The sequence below is a fragment of the Rhinopithecus bieti genome, unplaced genomic scaffold (assembly GCF_001698545.2).
Source record: "Rhinopithecus bieti isolate Rb0 unplaced genomic scaffold, ASM169854v2 scaffold_7884, whole genome shotgun sequence".
Taxonomy (NCBI): domain Eukaryota; kingdom Metazoa; phylum Chordata; class Mammalia; order Primates; family Cercopithecidae; genus Rhinopithecus; species Rhinopithecus bieti.
This window is the reverse complement of record NW_016806331.1, coordinates 4,698,957-4,712,605: the sequence shown is the minus strand read 5'-3', so window position 1 is coordinate 4,712,605 and position 13,649 is coordinate 4,698,957. Positions and strand designations below refer to the sequence as shown.

The following is a 13,649-nucleotide window of genomic DNA, read 5'->3' as shown; positions in this document are numbered from 1 at the left end:
GAAGACAACCTCATCCCTTACTCCTACTTAGAATTTTCAGGTCATTCAAGGTGAAGTATTACAGCTTCCTTTCTTTCTATATCAAAATTTCCTGCATGTTCACAGACTTCCGCTTATTTTGCTCTCCCACAGAAGAAAGCCTTATTAATATCTTGCCTTCTTCATGAGGCTAGTGTTTATACCTGTGTTTATGTATTTTTTTAAAATTGAGGCATAACTAACGTGTATTAAAATGCATAAATCTTCAGTGTTCAGTACAATGAGTTTTGACAATTTTATGTGCTCTTATAATTATTCCCAAAATAACACAGACAATTTCTGCCACCCCAGAAAGACCTCTCATACTTCCTTCCAGTAAATTTCCACCTCCCCTGAGACAATCACAGTTCTGATTTTATTTTATTTTTTACGGTAAATTAGTTTGGCCTAGAACTTTATTTTAAAGCGATAACTTGGTATGTATTTATAGCATCTGGATATTTTCACTAAGCACAATTTTTTAGTCTTATCCATATTGTTACATAATGCTTTTATTGCTGAGTAGTATTCTATCAAAATTAATCTTATATAATTTGTTTATCCATTTACTGTGGGTGGATACTTGGTTCATTTACAGGTTTGGGTTATTACGAATAAAGCTGTTGTGAATATTCATTTCCCAATCTTGATATAATTTGTATGTTATATAGTGGTAACTAACATATAAATATATAATATAAATAACATACTACTATATAGAGGGTGTATCTTTAATTATTACTGTATATATATATAAGTGTATATATGGTGTTACTTATAGTATATATATTATATTAGGTAGTGTTTTCTTTTTTTTTTTTTTATTTTTTTTTTGAGACGGAGTCTTGCTCTGCCGCGCCAGGCTGGAGTGTCGTGTGGCGGATCTCAGCTCACTGCAGCTCCGCCTGCCCGGGTTTTAACGCCATTCTCCTGCCTCAGCCTCCCGGCATTAGCTGGACTACAGGTGGCCCGCCACCTTGTCGCTCGGTGAGGTTTTTTTCGTATTTTTAGTAGAGACGGTGGTTTCCCTACCGTGTTACGCCAGGATGGTCTCGATCTCACTTGACGCTCGTGATCCGCCCGTCTCGGCCGTTCCAAAAAACGTGCTGGGATTGACAGCTTGAGGCCACCGCACCCGGCTACTGTATTATATTTATTTAAATATATCATACATATTATATATTATTATATATAGATACAGTATTTTATATTTTTGATTTTTTATAATTTTTAATATATTTGAATATTATATTACGTATTTTATATTTATATGTAATATATAAAGTTAGGTGTAGAATTGTGGGTGTTTCTTAAATGTTTTCAGAAATTACTGTATTAGTCTGTTCTCATATTGCTAATAAAAACATACCTGAGACTGGGTAATTTATGAAGAAAAAGAGGTTTAATGGATTCACAGTTTCACATGACTGGGGAGGCCTCACAATTACGGCAGAAGGTGAAGCAGGAGTAAAGACACGTCTTACACGGCGGCAGGCAAGAGAGTGTATGCAGGGGAACTGTACTTTATAAAACCATCAGATCCCATGAGACTTATTCACTATCAGGGCAACAACATGAGGAAAACCTGCCCCCATGATCCAGTTACTTCCCACCAGGTCCCTCCCACAACATGTGGGGATTATGGGAGCTGCAATTCAAGATGAGATTTGGGTGGGGACACAGCCAAACCATATCAATTAATAAACAGTTCTCCAAAATAAATGTGCCATTTTTCACTCCATCAGCAATGGGGAAAGATTCATTTGCTCCATATCCTTGTGAACATTTGGTGTTGTGTTTTAGCCATTAGTGGTCATTAGTGTAAAATCCACATGTGTTCCTGATTCTATCTCTCTCCTCATCTATTACTAATACATAGGATATCTCTTAGGTCTTCAAATTCTCCCCAGTCCACAATTTCAGCATGCCCCAAATCCCCCTAGGGAATATTTCTCAGTTGAGGTGCTCCCTCCAGTTGTTCTCCTCACTCTTTGCTTTTGATCACATTGGCAAGAAGCATGGTTAGCGCCTGGTGCTTCTGCTTCTTTCCACCTGTTCACACAGCTGTCTAGTCATGCAGCTGCTCTGCCAGCTTTTACTCCATTAGTTTCTCTGCAGTGAAGGATATGACACTGTTGATCTCCTGATTTTGAAGCTGTTTATTTCATTGCTTCTATCATAATGCATTATTTTGCTCTTCCAAATCCAACCTCTGCTCTTCTTCGACCCTTCCTATAGATTTAGGGACAGCTAAGAAATTCACTTCCATATCCATTGCGTATACACATAGAGTTCAAATGTCTTAGCATTCAGGGCTTTCCATAATCCTGCCACTTCCTCCTTATTCTTCACTCCTCTCCTATACTGTCTAAACCCAGACCCCAGCCAGGTTGGCCATTTGTCAATGTATCAGAAATACTAACCTGCCAGGTTACATTTGAGAGACTGGGACTGAAGTTTTACATTGAGAACTTTCCTAGTTCATTTAATATGTGGTTTCATTTACATTTTTATCATTTTATGGTCAGTAGCTGTCCACAATTAAGTTATCTGGGAAATAACGAAAATGTCTACGTACTTACTCAGGATTTGGCAGTTATTTGTATGTAAACAGATTGCTAATGGTTAAACTATTTTTGTGAGTACCTCTCCCCTACTACAACTCCACTCATTTATACTGTGATTACTAATGAGTTGAAGTTGCGTTGTTTTAAATCCATCATGTACTTTGCAAGGATCGTCTCTTAGTCTTTCCTTTTCCTTTTGTAATGACTGCAGTAAACACCGCTGAGGCCTGAAGACAGAGCTACCGAGGAAGTGCTGTGGGTGGGAGCAAGCTTTGAGGAATTCCCTGGTTTTTGTTTACATTCTCTTGAAGGAGTTGGAATGTCACCATTTTCCTTCCTTATATAAATATTTCTAACAGAGGATAAAACAGGCCAGACTGCTTTGTCGAGTACAAGAGTTTTCAGTAGTCTCCCCTGTCCTGAAAATCATTTTCCCACCCCATTCTCCCTTACCATCTTTCCTGGAATCCTTTGTTATCTTGTCCCCTTGAGCTCCTGTGCTTCCTGAAAGACTTGGGATGACTCAAGATATAGGTGGAAAAGGAATAATTTTGGGAATAATTCAAGGTAAAAGAGAAATTTTTTTTTTTTTGAGAGAAAGGGTCTCACTATGTTGCCCAGGCTGGAGCTCAGTGGCTATTCACAGGTGCGATCATGGCACACAACAGCTTCAAACGTCCAAACTCCTGGGCTGAAGCAATCCTCCTGCCTCAGCCTCCTGAGTAGCTGGGACTACTCTGATTCAATTAAAAGAGTAAGAGAAATGTGGATAATCATTGAAAATTTCTTTCTGCACACATTTGTCTTACTTTAGGGTACCAAGTGCCTGAACTTTTTTCCTAAAGCCCAGTAGGAGATCAACTTTACCCAAACGATTAAATTTGGCATATAGGCTGTTAGAATGATCAAAAGCCTTTTAAATCTAAAAATGCTCTGTGTAGGCCAGGAAGAGAAATAGGAAGGACAGAAAGAGGAATATGCATGTTCCACCCCTGCCTGTGGCCTGCAGGGTCTGTCCCAGGAAGCATGATGTAAGGCCCCTTCCCTTCTTGGTGACTCCTTAGTAATTCTGCCAACCTCCCTCCCATTTATACCTTCCTCAAACAGGGCCCAATTCCCTTAGTTTGGTGTTTTCATGCCATGCTGCCCCATTACCACCTCCTGTGTGTTCTCCTCAAGACTAGCAGCTGGGAGAGCTTAGCGAGTTGGAGTCTCAGTTCTACTGCAAAATTACATGTGACCTTGGGAAAAGGATTTGATCTTGCAGTGCCTCCAACTGCTCATGTATAAAGTGCAAATAATACTAGTAACTACATCTTTCATGAGTACTAAATATAATAATGCATATAAGTCCTTCACATAGGCCCTATCACCCAGTGAAGATGAAATAAGCTTTAACTATTATTCATTATCATCAGCCCAGGGACATAATTTCTCACTTTCAATTTGAAACTCAGGTCTTTGGTATAAAATGAATAATGAATCAGAAGTAGATAATGTGTTTTCTACCCCTGCAGTTGAACAGCTCAGGGGAATTTAAACTTTGCTGAGACTCAGTTTCCATCTTTCTCTTTTTTTTTTTTTTTTTTTTTTTTTTTTTGAGAGACAGAATCTTGCTCTGTTGCCCAGACTGGAGTGCAGTGGGCCAATCTCAGCTCACTGCAACCTCCACCTCCCAGGTTTCAGCAATTCTCCTGCCTCAGCCTCCTGAGTAGCTGGGACCACAGGCATGCGCCACTATACTTGGCTAATTTTTATATTTTTAGTAGAGACGGAGTTTCACCATGTTAGCCAGGCTGGTCTTGAATTCCTGACCTCAAATGATCCATCTGCCTCAGCCTCCCGAAGTGCTGGGATTACAGGCGTGAGCCGTTGTGTCCGGCCCCCATCTCTTTAAAACAAAGGATGAGAACAAGTAATCTCATAGAACTATCTAGCTGTAAGAATCTGTGGTTTTAACTATGACTACAGGTTTCTGGTCTCTTAACTGAGAAGTACAAGCAAAAGAAGACCAGAGAAGAACTTGAAAGTCCCTTTTCTCTCCAGAGGAAGTACTTACATTGTAACAGCATCCTGCCTCTGCTGAAAAAAGCCCATGTGTGAGGCTTCTGGTAGAAATTTGAGCTTGGAATCTTGCTGGAGAGGAGAAAGGAACAAGTGGAGCTAGCATTTATTGCCTCCTTCTATGTGCCAGACACTCTGCTAAGCACACCACTCATGTTCTTTTATTCCACCCTTACAGGAACCTAGAGAGGTAGAGATTATTTAATAATAAACACATTTCTCTTTGGCCACTGGGGCTCCTAGGGAGGAAGCATCTAACACATCATTCAGCTGGTGAGGGCAGAGCTGAGATTTAGACAGCCATAAGCCTGAGCCTAAACCCAGGGACGTGCATTGAACTGCATCATCAAAGCATCCATTTAGCTATGGGGTAAATGAATCCTGACTAAATTAAGTTATTCTCAGCTGCCTTCCCTTTTAGGTCCCTACCTGGAAGCATTGTTTTTACACTTTCCCTTAATCCCTAAAGGATTTAGAATATGTATTTGCATACACTTTGAAGTGAAGCTGGCTGGGGGCTAGTTTATCCCAGCCCACCTCCATGCACAGAACCAGCCCTGCAGATGCAGAGGAAGGCAGTGGGGCAGGTGTTGTGCTGCCTGGGTGCAGAGCAGTGACCTCATCCAGAGGACGATAGACACCAAGAGTCGTTCCAAAGGAGCAAAGGAGAGGAACTCAGGACTAACCTTTCCTCAGCACCTACTCTGTGCCATCCCCAGTGTGAGGTGTGTGTGAGCTGCATCTCCATTTCTGCTGCCCTGTGACTAGATAGGGTCAAAGCTTTCCATCTTACCATTTCTCAGTTTCCAGGTGGGAGTAGGGTAGGATGGGGGGTGGCAGGGCCTATTCTCTGAATGTTAACTATTAGGCCGGTGCTACTTTTGCACCACCCTATCTAATGAGTGTGACTGTGAATTGACATTTGTTTTTTTTTTTAGTCGGAGTTTCGATCCTGTCGCCCAGGCCGGAGTCCAGTGGTGCAATCCCAGCTCACTGCAACCTCTGCCTCCTGGGTTCAAGTAATTCAACCTCCCGAGTAGCTGGGATTACAGGCACCTACCACCACGCCCAGCTAATTTTTGTATTTTAGAAGAGACGGGGTTTCACCATGTTGGCCAGGCTGGTCTTGAACTCCTGACCTCAGGTGATCCACCCACCTTGGCCTCCCAAAGTGTTGGGATTACAGATGTGAGCCACTGCGCCTGGCAAAAACATTGTTTAAAAATTCTTTACAACCACATAATATGAATCTGTGTCCTCCAGACAGTTCCATGTGGCTTCTGTGAAAAGTCAAGCAGAAAAATTAGAGCGAACCCCTAGTAAACTAGATGCTGTATTTCCATTACATTTCCCAGGTGTGCTCCGTAAACTTGAATCTAAAGGAAGCTACACAGAATATAATCTGATTTTCTTTTCTTTCCGTACAGGAAAGATAGTAGAACCACAGAAAAATGTGTGCTCTGTAGAGATCATCTTAGTCAGACATTTACCATTTGACTTTCACAATTCAGTTTCTTAGAAGAGCTAGTAAAGTCAATATGCCAAAAAAGAAAAAAGAAAAAAAAAAAAAAAAAAACATGATCTTTTTCATTTGTGAGGAACATCAGTTTTGAATTCAACAACAACAAACACCCCGACAAAGGAATAGTAATTAAAAGGTCTGCCCAGCGTTCCAAGTTCGCACCGTGGCTAATGGGAATTTTACTGCCACCAAGAGGGTCGCCAAATCCATTTATTTCTGTTACTGGCATTTCCCCAAATGTCAATACTTTTTCAAAGCAAGCATCTGCTTTCAGTTTCAATGAATATGTTATGAGACTTTAGACAGGAATCCAAAAAGTTCTCTAAATTGACAAACTTACCCAGTCCTTAATTACTAAAAGAAAAATGTGGCAAAACCTTGTTTGCTTTTGCTAAATATCTGTCACTGACATGGAGCTATGAAAGTGAGATGATGCAAATGTTTTTACTTAACACACACGAAAAACAGTCCCTATGCTGTGTAACCAAAGGGAGGATTCGGATTCCCTGTGAAACTACAAGTGTTTAATGGCAAAATTTGCACATTCTGAACAAGATCTAATGTTTCTGTTATGAAATCAATGATGATGTCACTGGTCCCAGGAACACATTCTCAGGAATTTTTTAGCCTTTTGGAAGCTCCTGGGGGAAACGAGAGAGCTGAGTTTTGCTGCAAAATACTAGAAGATTTTTATTTATGTTGTGATGGATAACACAGGAGCTAAGACTTGGATATGCATTCAAGGATATTCACAATAGATCCCCTATGAGAGAGAAAACTGCCTCTTCCCATTGCAATATCCCCAGAGTTCTACTCTGCCTAACCCCATTCTGCCACATTTCCTGCTATCCAGGAGTATCTTTCATGAGGCAAATTAACCAGCCAGTGCCACCTTTCTCTTTTGGTCAGATTGTCCCAGGGAAGTGTTCTTTATTCTGTTTTTTTAGCTTTCAGCATCCTATTTTATTTAGCCTCCTATGCAGGTTCAATTGATCAGGCAAATCCTGCATGCAAAACCAGGGCAGTTTCTTAAAGCATGGGCTAACGTCCATGCTAAGCAGAATCACCTGAGAGGTTTAAAATCTTAATGTTTCCTGGGCCCCACCCAGACGTGCTGAATCTTATCAGTCCTGGCATTCTGCATTTTACCAAACACCTGGAGAGTTTTGTGAACCAGAATTTCAGAAGTGTTGATCTAAGGGAGAAGTAAACTCAGAATATTTCAGATCACAGAGGATTATTATCAGTCATCAGCTAGTGACACTGTTTAGCCGTTAAGGAAATTCCTGATGCTGCAGGGCAATAATATTGCCGAATTCTGTAGCAGTTTTATGCTTACCTGCACTTTTTACCTATCCAGGGATCCCTAACTGTTCCATCAGTGCCGGTTGAACCCCCTACCAGAAGCTCTGACAGTCCTTGTTGCTCTTAGTGTCTTTAGTATCACATGAGTTATTAAAAGGATTCAGAGTTTTCTTTCGTGTGACTCCAAAATCAAGTGTGTCTATGCCTGATTGGACAAGATATATACTGATGTTCGATTTTATCTATTTTTCACCAATTACGGGATAGTTAACCCAGGCTTTCAATATAACTCAGAAAAATGACCCGTGGACTTGGTCAGTTCAGAGAAAAAAGTTATTTTAATGTTTTTCCTCTTTGAAATTGACCTGTCAATTGTATAAATGGCTAAATTACATTTAATACGATGCTATGAATTTAGATATGATGATTATTAGATTAAAAATCTATTGTGGGGCTAGGCGTAGTGGCTCACACCTGTAATCCTAGCACTTTGGGAGGCCGAGGCAGACAGACCACGAGGTCGAGAGATCAAGACCATCCTGGCCAACATGGCGACACCCCGTCTCTATTAAAAATACAAAAGTTAACTGGGCGTGGTGGCACACACCTATAATCCCAGCTACTTGGGAGGCTGAGGCAGGAGAATCGCTCGAACCCGGGAGATGGAGATTGTAGTGAGCCGAGATTGCGCCACTGCACTCCAGTCTGGCGACAGAGCAAGATTCGGTCTCACAAAAACAAACAAATAAACAAATAAAAATTTATTGTGGTATCAGACACAAAGAAAATTACTCTTATGTGTAACCTAAACTTTTATGAATAGTTTAAAATGTGGAAAGATATTATTTAGGAGAGACTGTATCAAAACACCACATTCTCCTTGGTTTTAAAAATTAAGAAAAGAATAGAGGAGATAGGTTTCAATGGGTGATTTTTAAAACATTAAATGAGTTAATAATAAAAGCCAAAACATGAGCAGTACCTACCGTGTGCCAGAGACGCATGGGGGTCAGATAATTTGCCTAAGGAAACACAGCTAGTAAGTGTTAGATGTAGAGTCAGAAGCCAGTCCTTCTGGTTTTTGAGTCTGTGCTTTTAACTACCATGTAGTGATAAGGTGGATAGGCGGCTCAGCAGTGTGCTTGGTAAGTAACAGATTTTCAACATGTGGATGCTGTGCTTCTGATTTTCTTATGATTCTAAGTTAGGCTTGTGCTGCTTCTGCCTTCCTTAGGATCACATCTATAATACTTAAAGAACTGTGGAAACAAAAATGAAACATGGGGAATCATATTGTCACCTTTTGTCAAATTTTATTCAAATATCAGAAAACTTGTTTGAGGAGATTTACAAAGATCTAGAAATAAATAGTAAAACTATGGGGGTTTTTTGGAAAAAAAAGAAAAACTAACACAGCAATTACTGAATTTCTTCTCTGCACAAGTCACTTTTCTAGTCTCTGGAACAGGGGGAAAAAAGGTAAGATTAGTAAGATGTAGGTCCCACCTATGAAGGAACTTAAGACCCAGTGGTCACAGAGGAATTGTATAACATTTCAGTGAGTGAACGCAGAAATGCCAAGTGTGGCCTCAATGGAACAGTCTAGATTTGAAGTTCTAAATTAGAGTCCAGGTGTTATTGAAGCTGTGTGAATGGGGACAAATCACTTGAGCTCTCTAAACCTTAGTTTTTTATTAATTTGGGGTGATGGTGGTTGGTATTTTTGTCTAAATCTTTGAAAGGGAGCTAATTATGCCAAATTTATAATGCTTCATGAGAATTAGAGTAAATTACTTAGCATGGTCCTTGGCAGAGACTAAATGTTCAGGAAACAACTATTGCGAAACATGCAGCTTAAAAAACTTGTCTGCATGGCACATTCACTGTTAGATGGAACTGGACCCCCCTCCCAAGAGGCAGCAATAGGGTTTCCCGCATGTACTTCACTAGGGTCTTGGAGAAGAAAAATACAGAGGTCAGAATGGGGCTTCTAGGTAGCAATTTCCTACCGTATTTTTCCTATGATGATAGAAAAAAAAAAAAAAAAGCTGAAATATCAGAAAGGTCATATATATGTATACATATGTTCTTAATTTTGTTATGTGTTTTTAGGACCTTTGAGCTGGGCAAGTCAGGGAAGGTGTCACTGGGAACCAGAGTTGAATAGGAAGGAGGGAAAAGCCATTTGTGAAGTGGTACGGCAAGAACACCAGGCTGAGAGACAGAAGACCTAGGGCTAGTCCCTTCTTTTTGCTTAGGAGCAGGGCAAATCACAAAAGCTCTCTGAATCTCAGTCTCTACTACTGTAAATTGAGGTTGGATTCTATCCATAATTCTCAAATCTGGGTGATTGTCATATTCATGTGGAGGGCATCCTATTAAGAGGCCAAGCCTCAGAGCAGTAAAGTCTTTTTTAAAGCATACCCAGTGATTTTAAGGTGCAGTGAAGATTATCAATGGAGTAGGTCATTGTTAGTTACTGCAGAATGGATGCCAAAGGCAACCCAGTTTCACTGGAGTGGTGGGTACCTGGGTATGTTTGGAATGTTGGTCAGAACCATATTGTAGAGGGTTTTAGTCTAAGAGTCTATCTGTAGGTAGTTGGACATTAATAAAGAATTTTATATATGGCAATGTGCTGAAAGCAGTGGTCTAGAAAAAGTTCTTTCGGTTGTCTGCACATAATAAAAGGAGAAGAATGAGAGAACTAAAAGCAGATGTGTGAACCAAGGCATTAGCAAGCAAAACTGAGTAAGGTGCTGAGTAAGTCTGCAAGAATCCAATAGTATTGTAGGACTGATTTTTAATATGGGATAATTATCAGAGAAACATGTGCTATAATACAGATATGAAAAAGGGATGCTATTAACATCAGAAACAGTTTGAAATGAAGTTTCAATCTCACATAGTAATCACATTACTATATAACCAAGGAAGGTTTTATTTAGATGAATTATCTTCTCTAAGTTATTATGTCAAAGCCACACCTATTCCATAAACGGGTGAGCAAGAGAGACTATAGAAGAAATATTCTCTTCATTCCTCTCCCTTTTAGAAACAAAAACAAATCACCACTTATCAACTTATTGGGCTTTCTTTAAAAAGAATTTAAAAATATCTCTCAAGGTGGCATGTAACGTCTGTTAGCCTGACCCGTTGGTGCTTAACAACACTCAGTGGCTCCCGAGCAAAAGGAGAATCATCCAGGAGTACACAGCCAAAAAGAAATGTCCTCTCTGCCAGAGTCTTTGCATCTTGTAATACTCATATACTAAATTAATTACATGATGAAGTGTTTTTTTTTTTAAATCTGTTGGTCTCTCACAGGATTTTTAGAGAATGATGTTTTTTTATCAAGAATCTGGGTTCTTGGTGAATAACTTTGATGATAATCTTTCCATTGTGCCACATGAATGCTCATGGACAACCTTAAGCATTTAGGTTCATAGACTGTATTGAGTGGTCGTCTTGCTGAGTTCATATGTAAAAGGTCTAAGTTTTCATTCTAACTGATGTGAGCCATGACAAATGAAAACCATTAAATCATTGCTATGAAGATAATTGAGTTTTCTTTTTTTTCTCTGCTGATTTGAAGAATATCTAAGCTAAATTATGTCCCAAGAGACTTAATTTTCAGCCTTAGTTTTCAAAGTCCATATCTTCCTTTGGACTTTGAGAGGATTTCCAAATTAATGTTATTAAAGATTCATGCATTTTTAGAGGAAGAGTTCTGCTAACCATAAAATAATAGACAAATTAGTGGGATACAAAAATACATTTCATTTAAAAAACATGTGCCAATGGAAGAATTACATGAAGGTATATTTAGAATAGAAACTTGAGTGTATGTAGTGGACTTCCATGGAGTCTTACGGGTACTCTTTAAATGTTTGTCCATGAAATGAGTGGATCAATAATAAAGCACTAAGAGAGCTGTAATACAAATTAATTATGACCATGCAACTTGAAAGCCATCCCAAGGACAGTCCACTTAAGGACACTGGTGTTATACCTTTTCTCAAGGAGGGGACTTTGCAGAACGAGAGCCCATTAGGAGTTAGATAGACCCTAATAAGGAGAGGATAGTATGGACCACCACCACTCAAGAAACAGCTAAGTGCTTGACATATAATCAATAATGATAAATATTTGCTTCATTGCATTGTTAAATCCAAGGTCTATGTTGGAAGCATGGCGGTTTTCTTCCCCAAGGTCTATGATAGGAAACTCCCTGCTAGTTGAAATTGCCTTATGTAACAAGCTGCTTCTAACACTTAAGAACTCAAACTTATGGAGTGAATATTAGTTTTCCCTCTATGTAACTTCATCCTCAGAAACTGGAGCTGTAGGGGTGGGGCATAGGGGATGGAGGGGATTGTATCAGGAGCTACTGTCGGCTGCCTTTGATACCTCATGGGACAGTTCTGCTGAAATCGCAGCGTGCATACAGATCACCTGGGAATCTTTTGAAACTGTAGGATCAGATTCAGTAGGTCTGAATGGGGCCTGAGATATTCTGCATTTCTCACAGGCTCCCAGGTGATGTTGTTGAAACTGGTCTATGAATCATACTTTGAGCAGAAAGGTCATTAGGGGTGGATTTCTAAGAAGTTAGAATCAGCAGATGTGGTATGATGGAAGAGCACTCAGGAGACTGATTATATAAACATAGATGAGTCACTTGACTTCCCTGAATTGAAAATTTCTCATTAGAAAAATGAATATAATAATAGAACGATAATACTTACCATATGTGATTGTTGTGAGAAATACATTAATAATGTTATGTGAAAAGATATGAGGGTATATGGCACATAGTCATTGCTAAATCAATGCACAGTAAAAACATAAGCACACAATTCTATATTGGTAACTGTTAAAGAGGAGAGGACCTTTAGGCTGTGTCCTTGCTATAGTGCAAAGGATTCTCTTCTTCATTGCACAATCACAATGTCTAGCACTTAACGAGAGACCAGTGTCTGTGGAACTGTATTAATAGCAAACTTGATCACTTCGAATACTGTACATTTTTGACCCCAAAGACGTTGATATCAGCATGACCCAATGTCTCCTCATTGGATTTAACAGGAAAGAGAACTTTTACCCAAGAAAATGGTGATGACTTTTGGGCCTTGAATCCTCTTTAAAAGGAATTGTCATCACTGGGAGAAGAACCAAATGAAGAAGTCAGAATTAGCCTCAATTTTCAGTAAAAATATGATGATGAAATGTCTCATTATTCTTTACCAGCCGGTGGTCACAGTAGTCTCTAATTTCATAAATTATTTATGGAATCTTTTCTCTCTTAGATATAAAACCAAAGTTTAACATTGGCAGTTTGGCCTGGTTTGTTACTGGAAGGTATAGCCACCCTTAGGAGTTCAGCCTGCAGTGGTGTGACCAGTACTACAGGGACCCACATATCTTCACATCATTGTAAATTGGCTCTCATGCCACCCAGACAATGTGCCCCACATTGTTCCTCTGAAGATCAAAGTTTCTCATTAACAAACCTGCAAAATATTGACTATAACTCTCGAAGAGTACACAGCAGGAAATAGAAGGTAGAAAAAAGTGGATAACCTGAAGCGTAATTTACATCTTTACATCTCTTTCCATGGAGAATTCAGAGACAGAAAGAAACTGTTAACACCTTAAGATGATGTAGTTTAATTCATTTACAATAAAATCCAGAGTGAATCAGCTAACCTTTGCTAAAAGAAATGAGATTTTTAGAGTCTAATCAATCTAGAGATTGAAACAAAGTGTTATTTAGAGATTGAAACAAAGTGTTATTAAAAGATGTTCTCCCCCACCCCTTCGTTATTTTCTATAGGTCCCAGGAGAAAAAGGAAGAAGCTATCACCTTACTGAAGGATTCCATTAAATATGGTCCAGAGTTTGCAGATGCATATTCAAGCTTAGCTTCGTTATTGGCTGAGCAGGTAATTGTTTCACACAGTTGTTTTTTTCAATGTTATTGTTACATGTATAAATTAATGTTACACAGATTTTTGCACTAATGATTTAATTTGTAAACCCATATTGGACAACCAATCTCTATGTCAGTTTCTTTTGGACAGAAATTACAAGCCTAATTTTCTACTCTCTGTGTAGTGTAGGTGGCCTTTACACAAAGATGGTCCATTATTTGCCATTGATATATTCTCTAT

General features: G+C 39.3%; 1 protein-coding gene across 1 annotated transcript in view; it reads left to right on the top strand.

Moving 5' to 3' along the window:
- The window catches only part of TMTC1 (transmembrane O-mannosyltransferase targeting cadherins 1), a 291,686-nt gene that overhangs the window by 240,209 nt on the left and 37,828 nt on the right, over positions 1 to 13,649 (top strand). Inside the window, 1 exon segment of the mRNA XM_017875607.1 lies at positions 13,313 to 13,421. Coding sequence (XP_017731096.1) covers positions 13,313 to 13,421 — 109 coding nt within the window.